Source organism: Zeus faber, assembly GCF_960531495.2.
Source record: "Zeus faber genome assembly, chromosome: 8".
Lineage (NCBI taxonomy): Eukaryota > Metazoa > Chordata > Actinopteri > Zeiformes > Zeidae > Zeus > Zeus faber.
The window spans coordinates 18,981,228-18,997,838 of NC_137195.1; the positions used below are offsets into that span (position 1 = coordinate 18,981,228).

Here is a 16,611-nt window from a genome sequence, read left to right on the forward strand (position 1 = left end):
CCTCCTCCTCCTCCTCCTCCACCTCCTCCTCCTTCTCCTCCTCCTCCTCCTCCTCCGCCTTCTCCTCCTTCTCCTCCGCCTCCTCCTCCTCCGCCTTCTCCTCCTCCTCCTCCTTCTCCTCCTCCTCCTCCTCCTCCTCCGCCTCCTCCTCCTCCTCCTCCTTCTCCTCCTCCTCCTCCTCCTCCGCCTTCTCCTCCTTCTCCTCCGCCTCCTCCTCCTCCTCCTCCTCCTCCTCCGCCTTCTCCTCCTCCTCCTCCTTCTCCTCCTCCTCCTCCTCCTCCTCCGCCTCCTCCTCCTCCTTCTCCTCCTCCTCCTCCTCCTCCGCCTTCTCCTCCTCCTCCTCCTTCTCCTCCTCCTCCTCCTCCTCCTCCGCCTCCTCCTCCTCCTCCTCCTTCTCCTCCTCCTCCTCCTTCTCCTCCTCCTCCTCCGCCTCCTCCTCCTCCTCCTCCTCCTCCTTCTCCTCCTCCTCCTCCTCCTCCGCCTCCTCCTCCTCCGCCTCCTCCTCCTTCTCCTCCTCCTCCTCCGCCTCCTCCTCCTCCTCCTCCTCCTCCTTCTCCTCCTCCTCCTCCTCCTCCGCCTTCTCCTCCTCCTCCTCCTCCTCCTCCTTCTCCTCCTCCTCCTCCGCCTCCTCCTCCTCCTCCTCCGCCTCCTCCTCCTTCTCCTCCTCCTCCGCCTTCTCCTCCTTCTCCTCCGCCTCCGCCTCCTCCTCCACCTCCTCCTCGGAGCGCGTTCAGCGCGCGAACGTACTGTGACGCCAACCCGCTTCAGTCAAACAGCGACGTTGGGCAACGTAATGACGTCGGCCGTTTGGACGTGATGACGCTCGTCACGCTGCTGACGTGTGCGTAGGGAAGTGGTTGATCAGCTAGCTTACCTCCTAGCTTGTGCTTTTGCTATATAGTTATATATATATATATATATGTGTGTGCATTTATACATATAAATATATATATTGACAGCTCACCATGGACTCGACCGTTTTATTATTTAGTTGAAATAATCGCGCCAGAAGAGAAGGACGAGCGTTTTGCACAGGTAACGATCTTGCAAATATGTCATTAACAAGAGTTAGCCGGTTATCCAGACAGCTGGGGGTAAGTATAGCCAACGTGTGCTGTGTCGTCGTGGTGTTGAGCCAGTTAACCCAACTTTAGTTCTGTGGCTGTTTGGGAATCCGCCTCCCTATTTGGACCGGCTTTCCCCTTTCCACGGCGACTGTTTTTGTGACAAAGTTCCCAACTGTGAAAGCAGCCAATCCTCTTGCTACGCTGTCAGGAGACGTTGCCAGCACGTTATTCTTGAGGACGTACTTTGCACTTTCAGTGAGGACTGATATTAATAGCAGTTTATCTAAATGGTGACATTTCCAATTCCTGACATTGTGAATTGTCGATTTGGAAGCATATTGTTCATGATACATTTATTATACACCGATCAACCACAACATTAAAACCACCTGCCTAATCGTGTGTAGCTCCCCCTCGTGCCGCCAAAACAGCTCTGACCCGTCGAGGCATGGACTCCACAAGACCTCTGGAGGTGTCCTGCGGTATCTGGCAACAAGACGTTAGCAGCAGATCCTTTATGTCCTGCAAATTGCAAGCTGGGGCCCCCTTTGCCCCGATCGGAGTGAGATCTGGGGACTTTGGAGGCCAAGTCAACACCTTGAACCTCAAACCGTTCCCGAACAATTTTTGCAGTGTGGCATTATCCTGCTGAAAGGGGCCACCGCCATCAGGGAATACCGTTGCCATGAAGGGGTGAACCTGGTCTGCAACAATGTTACGGCAGGTGGTACGTGTCAAAGTAACATCCACATGAATGCCAGGGCCCAAGGCTTCCAAGCAGAACGTTGCCCAGAGTATCACATTGCCTCCCCCAGCTTGCCTTCTTCTCATCGCGCATCCTGGTGCCATCTCTTACACAGGTAAACAATGCACATGCACCCGCCCATCCACATGATGTAAAAGAAAACATCATTTATCAGACCCGGCCACCTTCTTCCAATGCTCCATGGTCCAGTTCTGACGATCACGTGCCCATTGAAGGTGCTTTCAGCGGTGGACAGGGGTCAGCATGGACACTCTGACCGGTCTGTGGCTACGCAGCCCCATACGCAGCAAGCTGTGATGCACTGTGTGTTCTGACACCTTTCTATCATAGCAGCATTAACTTTTTAAAAGCTATATTAGCTCTTGTTTGGTATCGGACCAGACGGGCTAGCCTTCGCATCCCATGCGCATCAATGATCCTTGGGCACCCGTGACCCTATCGCTGGTTCACTTGTTGTCCTTCCTTGGACCACTTTTGGTAGGTGCTAACCACGGCATACCGGCAACACCCCATAAGACCTGCCGTTTTGGAGATGCTCTGACCCAGTTGTCGAGCCATCATAATTTGGCCCTTGTCAAAGCCGCTCAGATCCTTACGCTTGCCCATTTTTCCTGCTTCCATCACATCAACATCAAGAACTGACTGTTCACTTGCTGCCTAATATATCCCACACCTTGACAGATGCCATTGGAACGAGATGATCAATGTTATTCACTTCACCTGTCAGTGGTTTAATGTTGTGGCCGATCGGTGTGTTATATACATTAGAATGTATTCAGACTGTATTTGTGTCACTCTCAGAGCATGGCTTTTCTCCTATTTAGTACAGCCATTATTATCATTTATCTTTAAAACCCTGTTCTTTCTAAAGGTATTGTGTTTGTTTTTGGTTATTATGAAGAAATAGTAGTAACCAGCTCCACAATCATGGGGAGACGGAAGGTGCCGGACCTCTACAGAGCCCCCTTCCCCCTCTACTCTGTCAAAGTGGACCCTAAAACGGGGATGGTGATCACGGCAGGAGGGGGGGGGGCCTCCAAAACAGGCATCAAAAATGCAGTGGTAAGCAAAGGACGTCCTTCTCTCCGTCCGTCCATTTTAACTGTACATGGAACGAACTGCAATCTAACTTTCGGCTGGGTATTTTCAGCACTTTCTCAGTTTGGAGTTGGTTGGAGAGCACCAGTACAGTGCTACCCTCCTGCACTCCCACGACACAGACATGTGCGCCACCATGAACATGGCCGTGGGTGATGGAGTCATCGCCGCAGGGCAGGACGGCACCTGCAGCCTGATGCGCTTCAAGCAGCGCCAACCAAAAGAGGGACGTAAGGCTGCTTCGAATGAGGGTAAGAAAGGATAAAACCGGCAGTCACAGAAGAATGTGTTGTGTATCTGTTGTAGGCTACTGTGCATCTCCACGGATTCCTCCTCATGTGAAAATGTATTTCCTTTTAAAAGTTGGGAACAGCGAGCACAAGGGGAATGCCAGGCGACGAGCAGGGAAAGGCGATAAAGGGGCCAAAGATGGGGCGGGAGGCGCCGGAGATGTGTCTGATATGAAGGACGAGACCGCCCAGGTTTCTGTGAACACGTTTGGGGAAGTAGAGTCGGACATCAACCCCATAGACCCGCTGCAGAAGGTCGTCAGGTTCAGCCCAGACTTTGGCCTTCTTCTGACTGGGGGCACGGACGGGCACATTCGTGTTTGGGATGTAAGTTTCACCTTTGACTGAGCTAAGTAAACATTAGTCAGCTGTCATTGCCATCCATAAGCTCCGTCATATCAGTGGCGTTTATGTCACCCTGTTTCCCCCCCCCCCCCCCCTAGTACCCTTCCCTGAAGAAGAAGTTTGACTTCAAAGCACATGAAACCGAGATCGAAGACTTGGATATGAGTCCTGGGAACCAGGTACCATAATTGAATTTTTTTTTTTTTTTTTTTTCGGGGTAGTGTTTCAAATTCGCATAACATCAAAACATGTTGTCAATTGACAAAGAGGCAACATCTCTGCGTTGTTCTACATTGCAGCACCTTGTCAGTGTCGGACGGGGTTTTGCATGCAGCGTGTGGAGCGGCAATCAACTGGCCATGAGTCTTCGGTGGAATGAAACCATGCCTCAGATTGCTGACAAGGCCTACCGCTATATGGCTTGCAGGCAATATTTATGTGTTTTAGTTATGAAAGAGTTTCATATGTGTATACAATTGTCATCTTAAAACCTGGGGACGTTGATCCCATTTAATTTTAATTATTTTGGGTTGATTTAGGTTTGGTAGGGTAGAAGACCAAAAAGGCAGCCTGAGGCTTTATACTGTCCAAGTCCCCTACAAAAGGGACAGAAAACCACTGCCGTGCTACCTCACCAAGTGGGATGGCAAGAGCTTTCTGCCCATGCTGACAGCACCATGTGGCAATGAGGTCATCTCCAGTCTGGCTGTCAGGTGAGCACAGTAAACCAGTGGATCTAACTTTTATTTATTATTTTCATCCTTACAAAGGCATAGTCAACCCACATATTGTGTATATACAGTGGTGAGGAAATTTAATAGCATTGTTATAATGCACAGCTAATTTTTTTATTTGTTTTGTTTTATTTTTTTACTCTTCTCTCTAACAGTGACGCTGGAACATTTCTAGGCCTTGGAACTGTGACCGGATCGGTGGCTATCTATATCGCATTCTCACTGCAGGTAAGGCAGTCGTAAAGGAAGATGTGTACACCAACTCCTAACAGGAATGCAGCAAACAGAAACTCCTTACCTGTCATTTCACTACATATATGTATGCTCGTATGTACGCGACAAATAAAACATCTTGAATGTCTGAAAACCCTGATACGTCATATCACTTTTTTTTCAATTTTATTTTTTATTTTGTTGTCTCCATAGAGGTTGTACTATGTGCAGGAGTCCCATGGTATCGTCGTGACAGATGTAGCCTTCCTCCCCGATACTTTGAAAAGCAAACCCATCAGGGGCAACAATGAAGTGGCCATGTTGAGCGTAGCGGTCGACAGCAGGTGTCAGGTGCACGCAGTGCGCAACCGAAGTAAGTAGCGTCCAGGTCATGAAAACATCGCTCTGAGAGCCACGTTTCTGTAATCTCACCAGTTGTTGGCTGTGCGCTCTCTCTCTCTCTCTCTCTCCTCAACCCCCTTCTTGGCAGGATCCTTCCCCATGTGGCTGGTGCTGTTCTTCTGCGGCCTTATGGTGGTGGGAGCGGTCCTGCTGCTACAGTACCTCTTTCCAGGCTTCATGTAAAAATAACTCTGCTGTGATCGTGATTGGACCCATCTGACGGACAGCTCCACTCGTCACTCGCTTGCACCGATGAAGCGTCAAGTCCAGCTGAGGGCTGTGCCATTTCCAGAGCGCGCCAGAAGTGGACCCCAAGGTCCTCCCTTCCTTTGAATTGACATCCTTCCTATGGAGCATCTCCAAGACTTAAACATTGACTCTTAAATTGCTTTTATGCCCAATCATTTTGTCCCCACCCGGCTGTGGATCTTACTCAGGACTGCCCCCTCCCCCATCCCTCCAAATCCACTGGGAACATACAGAGACAGACTTGACCTTGATCAACTGAAAATCATTATCTTCTTTTTGCGATCATGTTTGGGTTGGGGAAGGGGGGGGGCGCTCGGGTTCAAATAATGTCATCAATGTACGAAGGGTGGGGCCTTTTTAAATAAGGTATTTAATAATGTAAGGAAAATATAAATGTGCTTTAAAATGTTTTGTGTCTTTTTCTGCCTCTTCTCTACAAAGACCCGATGACATTCCACCATCAGGCCTGACTTTATTATTCCTTCTTCAAAATTCCTCCACTAGTGGGCAGCAGAGACCGCCCATCCACGCAAGTGGCCTGCCGATGGCCTTTGAAAACATTTCACGAGTGTGTCTCAGCAAAGACAGTCTGTGATGCATCATTTACATACAAACAGACCATTTTGGAAGGACTTTGCTCCAATGAATGTCCAACTCCACCATTGTTAAGGGTTGCTAACTGTATTGCAAACCTGGGTGTGAGATTGCATGGAAAGTCTCATGCAATCTAGAGTTAATTGCCTCTTATTGAAGCATTTTGTTTTTAAATGTTGTCATTTTTATCATGACTGATTGGGTGGGAATAAAGAAAGGTAACGCCTTGCATAGAAGGGAACCCCGTTGGCAAATTGGCATAGGGCCTTGCATAAAATTACTAATAGAGCCAGGCCTCTCTTCTTTATTTCATGAGTGAGATATATTTAGCAACAATTGTATGGTTTTTGGGGGGTAAGTTAAATGCTTTATTTGAGGCTTTTTGATGTATGGGCGCTCAAACATGAAGCAATTGCCCCTTTTTCCACCCTAACATTCTTTTCAGCATTCTTTTCAAATAGCAGCAGTTGAGATGTTTGGTCATTGCCCCTGAGTACCTGCTTCTTCCACTACTCTCCAATCCATCACTCCCAGCTGGCGTTGCTGCAGAGCCAGCAAGGGTTGCCTTGGTACCATAGCTCATAAATCCACCAAGAGACAGCATTTCAGACATCCCAACCGCATAAACATACTACACTGTTGATAACCTTCTATGAAAGGATCTTTAAAAAGGCAAAGTTTAATGCACACATCACACTCTCAAAGTTGTCTTATTTCAATTACCAACAGGTGGCACCAAGTAGTTGGTGAATACGGCGTAGTAGAGAAGCCGTCGATTTGTGATGGAAGTTCTCATATTGTTGATTTAACCTACATTTTGTTCAGCCAATGCATATAACCACTTTGGTTTTGGGGGGGATGGGATTCATGTCTTCCCAGATGCCCAAGTCTACAGGCTGTTGTAGGTGCCAATCACTTCTGGTATTTTCTCAATTAATTTTTACAGATAGTGGTCAATATATTTAGCTCCGTCAATGTGAGAGGGCTATTAGCCCACTCACCATTGTGCTTTTCAGTTTCACATCCATCACAGAGACCAGATGACGTCATGGAAGGCCAGCGGCCACGTTTACACAGACCCTCTCTCCCCCACCACCCATCCATCCGTCCCCGCACACACACACACACGCAAAAACTCCTTCTTTGCACCAAATTGTGAAACAGAAATCAGACACTTTCCAAATACAACCCCCACCCACACTCCCAGACCTGCTTCTCCGGGCAGGAAACCCGACGCCCACCTATCACCTACATTAAAGGTCCTGCAGGAAGTGGAGTCCCCAGACAGGCCAGTGTCTCAGACTCCACGAAAGAGGAACAAACAGTCTCTTTTTTTTTTTTTTTTTTTTCTCTTTCTTTCCTCTGACATTGCACATGTACCCAGAGGGGCCTTCGTTGTCTCACACTACCTCAGTGTCTTGGGAACTGCCTGGCGACATGGAGCGGCGTTGCCCAGACATTGAGGGGAAAGGGGAAACCGAGCAATAATCACTAAGATCTTGGCATATAATACCTCTGATTTGTGGCAATAGGAGAAATGGGTCCAAACCAGGCCCATGTGTCTCTGCAAATGGAATTGGTTGATGGGTCAAATCGCTCGGGCTCATCTGTGGGGATCTTTTCTTTCAAATGTTCTGTTTCTGGAGACATACCTGGGCCCTGGATCCTCATGTTGTGATGCCTCCCTCGTTTAGTGTTGTTAAGGTGTGTGTGTGTGTATGTGTTGTTTTTTTGTATATTGGAGATATGATGGAGAAAAAAAAGAAGCTTAAAAGATTGATCGCAACGAGGGATTTTAAAGCAGGCTTTCACAATGTCAGTGGTCTTGCTCAATTAATTTTTTTTATTTTTTGAAGATCCATCCATCCCCATCCATCATCCACCCACTTCGGAGATAAAAAAAAAGCCGCCGCTGCCCAGTTGGGTGCAGTAATGCTATCAGAGGTTTCAATGGTTTTCTTAAAGGTGTGAGATGGAAATCATAAAAGATGCATGTTTCCACTATAAAGGCTCCCATCCCCACTCAGTTCGCATCGAAAGATCAGGCATTTCAAATTAGAGTGAAAAAAAAAATGCATTCTCTCTGATGAAAAACGTTTCCTGGGGTCGAAAGCACATAAAATGCCAAATGCCTTATAAATCCACTACAGTTAAGCAAGCATCAAGAGTAATGCAAACCAGACAAGGAGGGCAGAAATTACCTTTGCCTTTGTCAGCAATGCCAACAACCAGGATCAAACGGTGCCTCCATGATACAAGGCAACAAGTCCTGAAGAACTTGTCATTGTACGTATGAATAAAGCCTTTGTCCACTGGGCTCAGGGCTTTGTCCAATTAGAGGAGGATTCAACGGCAATAAGGCTAAACCTTGATACTCAGCTGACAAATGAACTACTTTGAAGAAGGTTTTCTTCTTCCATATTCAGCAATTTCCTCTCGATATTCCAAAATAAAGGAAATGGAAGTTGGTATTTCACAGTCGTTGGCATACTTTATGCTACAGGGGTTTCCTTGATTAATTAGATGTGTGTATATGTATGTATGTGTGTGTGTGTGTGTGTGTGTGTGTGTGTGTGTGTGTGTGCGCACGCATCTGTTTGCGCGTGCGTGTGTGTGTGTGTGTGTGTGTGTGTGTGTGCGCGCACGCTCGCGTGCGTGTTACATCGATTGTGATAAGTGTGAAGGCATGTGGACGAGATCTTTACGGTTATGGGGGCGGACGGTATAGGCGAACTCTCACCAGGTACAGGTCTGCTAGGGGGGATGGAACACATTAGAGGTTATTATTGCTTCAGCATGTCTCAGGGTGCTTTTTTTTAATTTTCCTCCCACTGACTCTTATCACCATCAGTTTGCGCTAGGTGGCTTGGGTTTTTTGCTCAAAATTCCACAGATAAAAGCAGCAATTATTTTTTTCGTTGCTCAAACCTGTTTTCCTGTATATACTGTACGTATGGTAGGGGTGTAGGGGTGAACTGGTTTCCAAAAAAGAAACGAAGATTTCATTGCACAGCTGGCGATATCTTTGAGAGGCAACTTTTTTTTTTTTTTTTTTTTTTTTTAATGTATTTCTGACCAAAAAGACTCCTGGGAGGGGCTGCGTGAAAACCGCCCAAATGTGTGTCAGGGACCGTGACAGCCGGGCCCCCTAATCTAGAATGATTCACCCCTTATGTCTGGTAGGAGGAGGGTGAGTGAGTCATGTTTTTTTCTTTTTAATGGGGATTTCGGGCCTCATCGTCGTCTCCCCACTCTCGCCGCCAACCCCCTGTCGCCGTGCTCTGGCTCTTCTCATCCGGCCATTGTCTAAACAGCGCTGAGCCATCTCACCAAACTCAGGGCGGTGCACCCGACCGCTAGCATGGCTGGCACACATTACTAAGCGCATGCAAATATACACACATACAGATATAGCCGGGGCCAGTGCACAGACTGGGCGGCGGACAGAGGGTGGTCCGCGCGCTGACTCCTCAGACCGACGCTACTTTTACAGGGAGGTCAGCTCAAAGGGATGGATACGGACCCCTAGAGCTGATTTGGACTTGGTGCTCTGCCCGAAGGTACTTTGTGAGGCTGACTGGAACCGACCCTGAAGGGTGGTCTTAATACCCATTGTAACTCTCTTACACTACTGCCCAACTGTTTTTTTCCCTCAACCAGCCACAGTTTGAACATGGCTGGCTCTGACCGTTTAACACTGACGTGAAATGTGTTAAGAGCAATCGTGAGACTCATCGTCAGGGCTGTGCTCTGGTCACCCCAGCCGGCACTACGGTTTGCGGATCCACGCTACGGTCAGTTCCAGTGTCTATCAAACGTCGTGGAAGGCCCCTCTCCATGACCTTGAGTAGTCAGAAAGCGGCCGCACATCGCCTAAAGAACGGGTAGAGCAGTGTACGCCGGACTCCGAACAGAGGACAACAAGAGGGGAAATTAATTAACTCACAACCACTGACACGGACGTAGTGTTTGGTTGGCAGTAATCGTAAAAGACACATGTAGAATCAGACATCAGGACATCAAGACATTGAGACATCGAGACACCAAGACGTCAAGATGTCAAGACATCGGGACATCAATTTCAGGGTTAAACCGCCTGTTTTCCTCGAACAGTCGAACAGCCCCAGCGGTGACATAGGGGTGGAAGACTGGCCTATGTATAGGCGCGGGGCTCTTGTTTGTGTCCGGCATCGCGCGCGTCATTGTTTCTCATCTGCGTGACTCTCGTTTTGTTCAGAGCCACAAGAAAGACCCCGGGTTTTCGGGCCGGCTTGTGTAAACTCCCACGAATTCTTTTTATTTTTCTGTCTGTCTGGCAGCGCTTTTCCCCGGCTTCCCGTCTTACATTACCCATTCGACTGGGCCGTGGCGGTTGAGGGGGCGTCTCCAATAAAGACAGGGGCGTTTTTTTGGAGCGCAACCCTTTCATTTGATTTCCCAGTCTTCTATTTTGGTTAGAAACGGTCCGAACACGGTCAACTGCCTCCCGTCACCCCATCTCCTTTTTTCTCCTGCTTCTCAGTGTGGTGGCCACGGTGCGTAAGGCTCTGGTTGACCGAATGACAAAGATGATGGGCGAACCACCACCGCGCGCACACACCCACATACCCAGCTGCCATTTTTTATGTAACCTAGGCAAATCCGAGAGCAGAACATGGAGAACGCAAACAAGCTCTCGTTGAGGTAAAGGCTTTGGGCTTGTGACAAAGGGGGCGACGATACAGCGAAAAATAACCGGCTGCGCGGAACGCCTGTCTGTGCATCGGCCCGGGCTCTGACGTCCCTCCGCTCTCTCACCACCCGCGGGTAAACAGAGCTCCCGGCCGGGCCCGCAGCGCGGTGAATGAGGCGAGACAGTGGGAAAGATGATGCTTTTGCAGACTAACGGGATCATCGTGCGCCACACGTCCCACTGGCAAACATGTCCGTGGCCCCCGGCTCCAAAGTTGTCTTCATTTGTCAACATCCAGAGAGAGACATATGACTACACCGGCGGTTAACTTCTGGGATCTCCCGCAGACCCCAAAAGACACACTGTCTGCCCTGATATAACTCACAGCCGTGACGGAGATGCGGCTAGTGTATGTCGGAGGCGTGGAGCCAACGACGTGTGGCGTATCTCGCACACATAGAAAGGTCCACCCCACACGCTGCGGTGCTTGTGGCGCGGGGGCGGGGGGAGCTCCCGGCCCCCGCTGGCGGCATCGCTCCCTCCGTCACACACACCCAAATACTTAGAGCGCTGCAGTGAAATTATAGGTCTAGCCCTCAGGGCAGCTACCGTGTGACTCAGACCGGCGTAGTTTGAGACCCCGCGAGGGGAAGTCCAATGTCCATACAGTAGATGCTCGCTCGACAGGCTAGCGGCTCACACACGATACTCTCAGAATAATTCACTCAGCCAGAGTCGAAACGAGCTTGAACTGCTGCACTAAAAGACGGACCAAACGAAGACTTACCTTGAATACCGTGGATATAGGACACAAGCAGTGGTGCCCATAGCTGTGCATGAATATGCAAACTGTGTATCCTCTGCAAGGGAAGTGAATCATGTTATATCATATCAGACAAGTAGGTAGTCGTATTCTCGCAAATTGAAACTTAGCCATTGACCGGACTGTATAGCCTGTATACCTTGGGACTTCTGGCTATGACAACAATTGGCAACAATCGGAGAATGTCCCTGGTGTGAATCCTATTAGGATAACATTAGTTTTAGTTCCGTTCAAGTTAGTCGTGCAATTTGGCGGCTGCATTTGTTTGTTGCTAATTGTGCTAATGCTAATGCTAATGATAATACAATTTCTCATAGAAACTGCTTTATTTTTCTTTGGGGTTGATTGAGAGGATGTGGAGAAGACGTCTATAGCTCTTGGATAAAAGCCAGTTGAATTGGCTTCTAAAGTGAATGTTTGGCAGACCTCTATGCCTTGACGGGCCTCATAGTGGTCCACACGCCTCCCGTTGTTTCCTGGGGCAAATCAATGGCTTGCTACGAGCGAGCCGGACTCAATATCCGACGGTTTTGTCCCAAACGATGTCTTCCGCAAAGCTTTGTTTTGTGATCGTTTTGCGTAGAGAGACCTTTGATATCGGTCTGCGTACCTTCAATGACAACCCCTCAAGAGCCCCGGGACCCGAGCGCAGCGTGGGGAAGCAAACCCTCCGTCCCTCACGTGCTGCATTAAAGCATGTTTAGACAGTTATACTCCAGCATATGAAATACATTAAAAAAAAAAAAAAAAAAGTTAAAAAAAAAAAGGCTTTTTCAGTTCCTCCAAATCAAACGGGTGAGGCAACGTGCCCCGCAAAGAATGTATTACATAATAGTTAAAGTTTTTACTATGAGACTATAAATAAAATGAGAAGCATAAAAAGGTTCCTCTGGTAAAACAATTACTGGGCTCATAAATAACACGCCCCGTGAACGCCTCGGCGATTCTGGCAGCGAGCGTCGCGTACGGCGGAGCGGCTCTGGCAAGCGACGCCCGTTTCTAAAAGCCTGTGACAAATACAAGAACAGTCTGTCTGAGCCGAGAGCGCCCTTCACCGTCCGACGCCGGCATCTCCCGCCGTCACAACACCACGACTTCACGCCGACGGCCCGGGAGAAGAGGCGGGATCTCGGGCTTTTAGACCCGAGATCCCAGATTGTGTGGAGGCATTATAATGGATGTATAAGTGAGGTTACAGCTTTTGAGTTAGTAAATAGATTTTTGGCTCCTCGGCTGAGCGTGGATGGGGATTGGGGAGGGCCCTCCACGGACTCTCAAAGCACAGAGGAGGCACTGTCTCATGGCAGTAAGAAAGTTAGAAAAATATATGTTTTGGACGAGGGCCCACTATTTAAGATGGAGCCTACTCCGGGCAGTTGTATAAACTTCAGAGGACTCGCAGCGTCTCTCCATAATGTCAAAGGCCCTCTCAAGAGCCTAAATTGAATCACTGTAATAGACGAGAGGGGAGATTGGGAACAAAAAGCTACACAAAATTAGATTTCCTCCAGTGATCGGGTTCTCCGCTCTCTCTTTTAAACAAGGTGCAGTTTTTTTTTTCAGTTTTTATTTTTATTTTTTTTTATTTTTTTACTGAGAATAGGAAGAGGGGGTATTTCATGATTTGATCACGCTTTGAAATGTTAATAGGACAAAATTTGAATGTGATCCTTCTTCAAAAATAAGCAGAGGCGGGGAGGGGCGTATTGTGATTGGAGCGCCGAGTGTTTATCCTGCGCTCGGGCTCCGCTTCTCCGCTTCGGCGGGGTTTTCTCTGGCAGGGACGACCCCAAAACCGGCGCTCGCATACGGCACCGGACAGCTCCAGCAAACGGAGATAGTTTCTGTCACCCGGTGGGCTTCGGCTGCCAAGCTCCCCCGAAAACAGCGAAGGAAAACATGGCAGCACCCACAGGGCCCTGAGTCAATATGGCCTCCTTCCTTCGGCGGTCGCCAGCGGCTGCTTTTCCAATCACAGGAAAACCTATCAGTGGAACCCGGGCCAGGAGACTACACGCTGCACTCCTTCGCTTTATCTGTGCACTTACACTGATGCTGGTTTTGCACAGACATATACGCACACACACACACACACACACACATTCACACTCACGTTCACATTCATATCCAGCCAGCCACCCACACCTACACACACACACACACACACACACACCATCAGTGTAAGTACTGCAGTGCTGCGTCTGCAGACACTTCATCCCTCCTTGTCTCTCAAAGAGGTCAGAGGCAGAGTGATTCACTGGGCAGAGATGATATCACCACCTCTGAAAATACCTGAATGACTCGCGCTGGCATTCTGACACCGCCAGGAATGATATCATCACAGCACAGTATAAGAGAATTTTTACTTTTTTTTCCGTTCTTTCATATCAGTTTGAGGTTTTCCTTTTTTTAGACAGCCAGGTCAACACTCGGATAATGGAGAGAGAGATATATTTATATTTTATACCTTATTTACCCATAACAATAATTGAGTGTGTATAGTATCTAATTTTGCATATTCTGTATATTATTATATATGACTATTTCTGTTGTGTATTTTTTGTGGGGTTTTTTTGTATATCTGGAGATTTGCCAATTTTTCTTTTCTTTTATTTTATTGTCTTTACTTCACTTGTTATTCTATTCATTTTATGTCTTTATTTTTATTCTCCATTTTCTTTTGTTTTCCACACTGTTAAGCCTTTAAGCTTGCCTGTTTACCTGTTATTTAGCCGTTATTGTTCCGAAACAATAACATTAGCATGTTTATTTGGTGCAGCTCGGTCCATCATGTACTGAGTTAGATTTTTAAGGCCTTGTAAATGTTGTGCTATTGTCCATTAAACCTCTCCCTTACCAGTGTGTGTGTGTGTGTGTGCGCGTGCGTGTGTGCGTGTGTGTGTGTTGTCGGGGGGATGTAAGGGGAAGGAAAGGCAAATTGAATTACAGCATTTCTGATGAGCTCAGCGAAAAAAACGCTTTAATGATCTCTAGTGGAAAAGTTCCCCCCGCAAATGAAGAGGCAAAGGGGTATAATTTCGAGCGAGGGGTGCGCGGCTGGAGCGGAGCCAAGTCTTTCGGAGGCTCCTGACGGTGTTTGTGTACTGCCCCCGGGGTTAAGGAGGTAAAATAAGTCCCGGTGCTCAGCCCCGCTTCTGGTGCCTTTTCGGAGACAGTGAAAAACTGAAAAATAAGACTTGGGCCCTCTTTGAAGATCAGGGTGGTCCGTCGGTCTTAGTGATTACTTCAGCGTCAGCTTCCATTCCTCAGGTGTCCTGCAGCCCAGCCTTGTTTAAACAGGATATTTGAGGAAGGCAAACCAGATGTATAAAGTTGATAGATAGATTGGTTCAAGATAGATAGGCCGAATTATAGGCCTATCAGGTCTCGGGTTCAACCTTCCTTGGAAAGAGTTCGAGGGTACGCTTCCACCTGGAGGAGGCATTCAGCTCCTCAACCTGCGGATCGCTTGAGATTTCAAACGCTTTCAAATGCCGAACATGTCCTCACAGCACAGCAGACGTCTCGAGAGCGATGGGTAAAAGGCGAAGGTTAAGGGGAAGGTAAATAAATGACAGGATGTGTGCAGTAGCCGGGGGGGGGGTGGGTTTTTGCAAGACAATATATGCTGCTAAATAGTTCTCCTCGAACTGGATGAAAAGAACCACAAGCGGTAAAATCGGCATTCAGGGAGTGAGTCAAGTGACAATTCTGGGGCTACTCTGAGCTGAGACAAAACTATGACCCGCTAAAGAAAATCTAACTTTATACGGATTCCTTTGTGAATTCCTTCATGGCACTGCCAATCAAAATCATCAGTGAATTCGAAGTCCAATTTTGTGGGCGTCTGAAAAGTAGATCGCCGTCAATCGACATACCGTGGATGAATTAAGTCCCAATTGCAATCATCTAATTGGGCTCTGACCTTTTTAATGGGGGTGTTTTTTGTGATGGGGGTTGCGGGGGCGGGGACGAGGGGGGGTGGCCCGGCCCCGATGACTGATCTGGAGTCTGTCAAAAGCCCGGGCTCCCTCGGCCGGGAATTCCTTCTGTAGTCCGGCCGCTGTGGAGTGGCTCCACGTGGAAAGTAATGCGCAGTGGAAACTGGCAGCCAAAAAAGCTCCAACTCTGCAGTCCACAACCCTTCCAGATTAGCATTCCTTCCCCCTGACACACCGACGGTGGAGCGCGTTGTGGACGGACCAATAAGGGGCACCGTTTGAAATAAGGGGTGGTAAGTGTGTGTGTGCGTGCGTGCGTGCGTGTGAGAATGTGTGCGCGGGCACGCGGTTGAGGGGCTGCAACCAAAATGATTGTGGTCGGGCTGAGGAGCTTTATCAGCCAATATTAACTCTCGTGGCAGCAAAGCATTCTGGGAACTGTAGTCAAACGGTGAGGACACCCTGGCATACCGGCGGTGAAAACAGCTACATGGAAAGAAGTGCTGAGACAATTTTTGATAAATGGCGAAAAAGGAGGGACCGGGCGGAGGCGTGGGCTCTCCTGGAAATAACAGGGACGTTCCACCTGATTTCACCCCAGGGGGGGAGCAGACAGCGAGGAGCCTCCTTCGTTAGATGCATCTATTACCGTCATTAAAAATCGTAAAAGGCCGGACGTGCTTCCAGTCGGCCGGAAGAGAAAGAGAGAAGGATTAAGGAGGAAGGAGAGAAGGTTTGGGGGAAGGGGGGCGTTGAGTGAGGGGGTGAGGGATGAAGCGGGAGGAAGAGTGTGCCAGTCGGCGAACAGGGTGGGGGTTGGGGGTGAGGGTGGGGGGTGGGGGTTGGGGGGGTGAGGGCTGCTGGCTGCTCAACAGTAGCATTCTTTCACACATAGCTGGAAGTAATCAGTGATCGAGGCCAGAACAAAACTCTGAACTCCTTCTGTTTGCTTTGGCCGCGCCGTTCGGTTTCCCACTCCCTCCGCCTCAAAATGTGAAGGCCTCCATTTTCACCCCTATCGCGGAGTTCACCTCCTTCTACTCCGTTCCACCCCTCTCCGCCCCCCCCCGCCCGCCCGTCCTCCCGGCCCCCAGCCCCCCACACCCATCCAGCCAGCCTCTCCAAATGATCTCAACGTTGTTGCCTAATCACAACAGTTACTCACGTTTCCAGCCTTCCCCGCTGAAGACGGAGGGAGGGGGTGGGGGCGGAGGACGGGGGAGTGTAGAAGGTGAGATGAAAGAGGAGAACGTTGCACGGAGTTCTGCGGTGAGGAGGACGAGCATTAAAAGGCTTTGCGGATGATTTCGTCAGCCATTATCTCTGTTCGGATGAACGCATCTGACCTGCTGGTTGAACAAAGAGTATCTTTGCGTCGCGCGTTGCGGTTCTCAGAACCCGTGAGCACAAACCGTCT

At 48.8% G+C, this 16,611-nt stretch overlaps 1 protein-coding gene across 1 annotated transcript; it reads left to right on the forward strand.

Annotated features, from left to right (window-relative positions):
- The first annotated feature begins 823 nt into the window (after positions 1 to 823).
- On the forward strand, positions 824 to 5,558 carry preb (prolactin regulatory element binding). Its single transcript, XM_080005446.1, has 10 exons — positions 824 to 1,035; positions 2,735 to 2,895; positions 2,984 to 3,182; positions 3,295 to 3,548; positions 3,665 to 3,745; positions 3,866 to 3,993; positions 4,106 to 4,279; positions 4,456 to 4,528; positions 4,727 to 4,886; positions 5,004 to 5,558. Exons 2-10 carry the CDS (start codon positions 2,761 to 2,763, stop codon positions 5,096 to 5,098), a joined length of 1,299 nt encoding a protein of 432 aa, XP_079861572.1. The 5' UTR covers positions 824 to 1,035; positions 2,735 to 2,760; the 3' UTR covers positions 5,099 to 5,558.
- Positions 5,559 to 16,611: the final 11,053 nt, after the last annotated feature.

What these genes read in the sequence shown, in the direction of transcription:
- preb (XM_080005446.1), top strand. Translation starts at nt 2,761, where the DNA reads ATGGGGAGACGGAAGGTGCCGGACCTCTACAGAGCCCCCTTCCCCCTC. An exon ending in CAGGCATCAAAAATGCAGTG is followed by an intron (nt 2,896 to 2,983) that starts GTAAGCAAAGGA and finishes GGGTATTTTCAG; the next exon opens with CACTTTCTCAGTTTGGAGTT. An exon ending in ATATGAGTCCTGGGAACCAG is followed by an intron (nt 3,746 to 3,865) that starts GTACCATAATTG and finishes TCTACATTGCAG; the next exon opens with CACCTTGTCAGTGTCGGACG.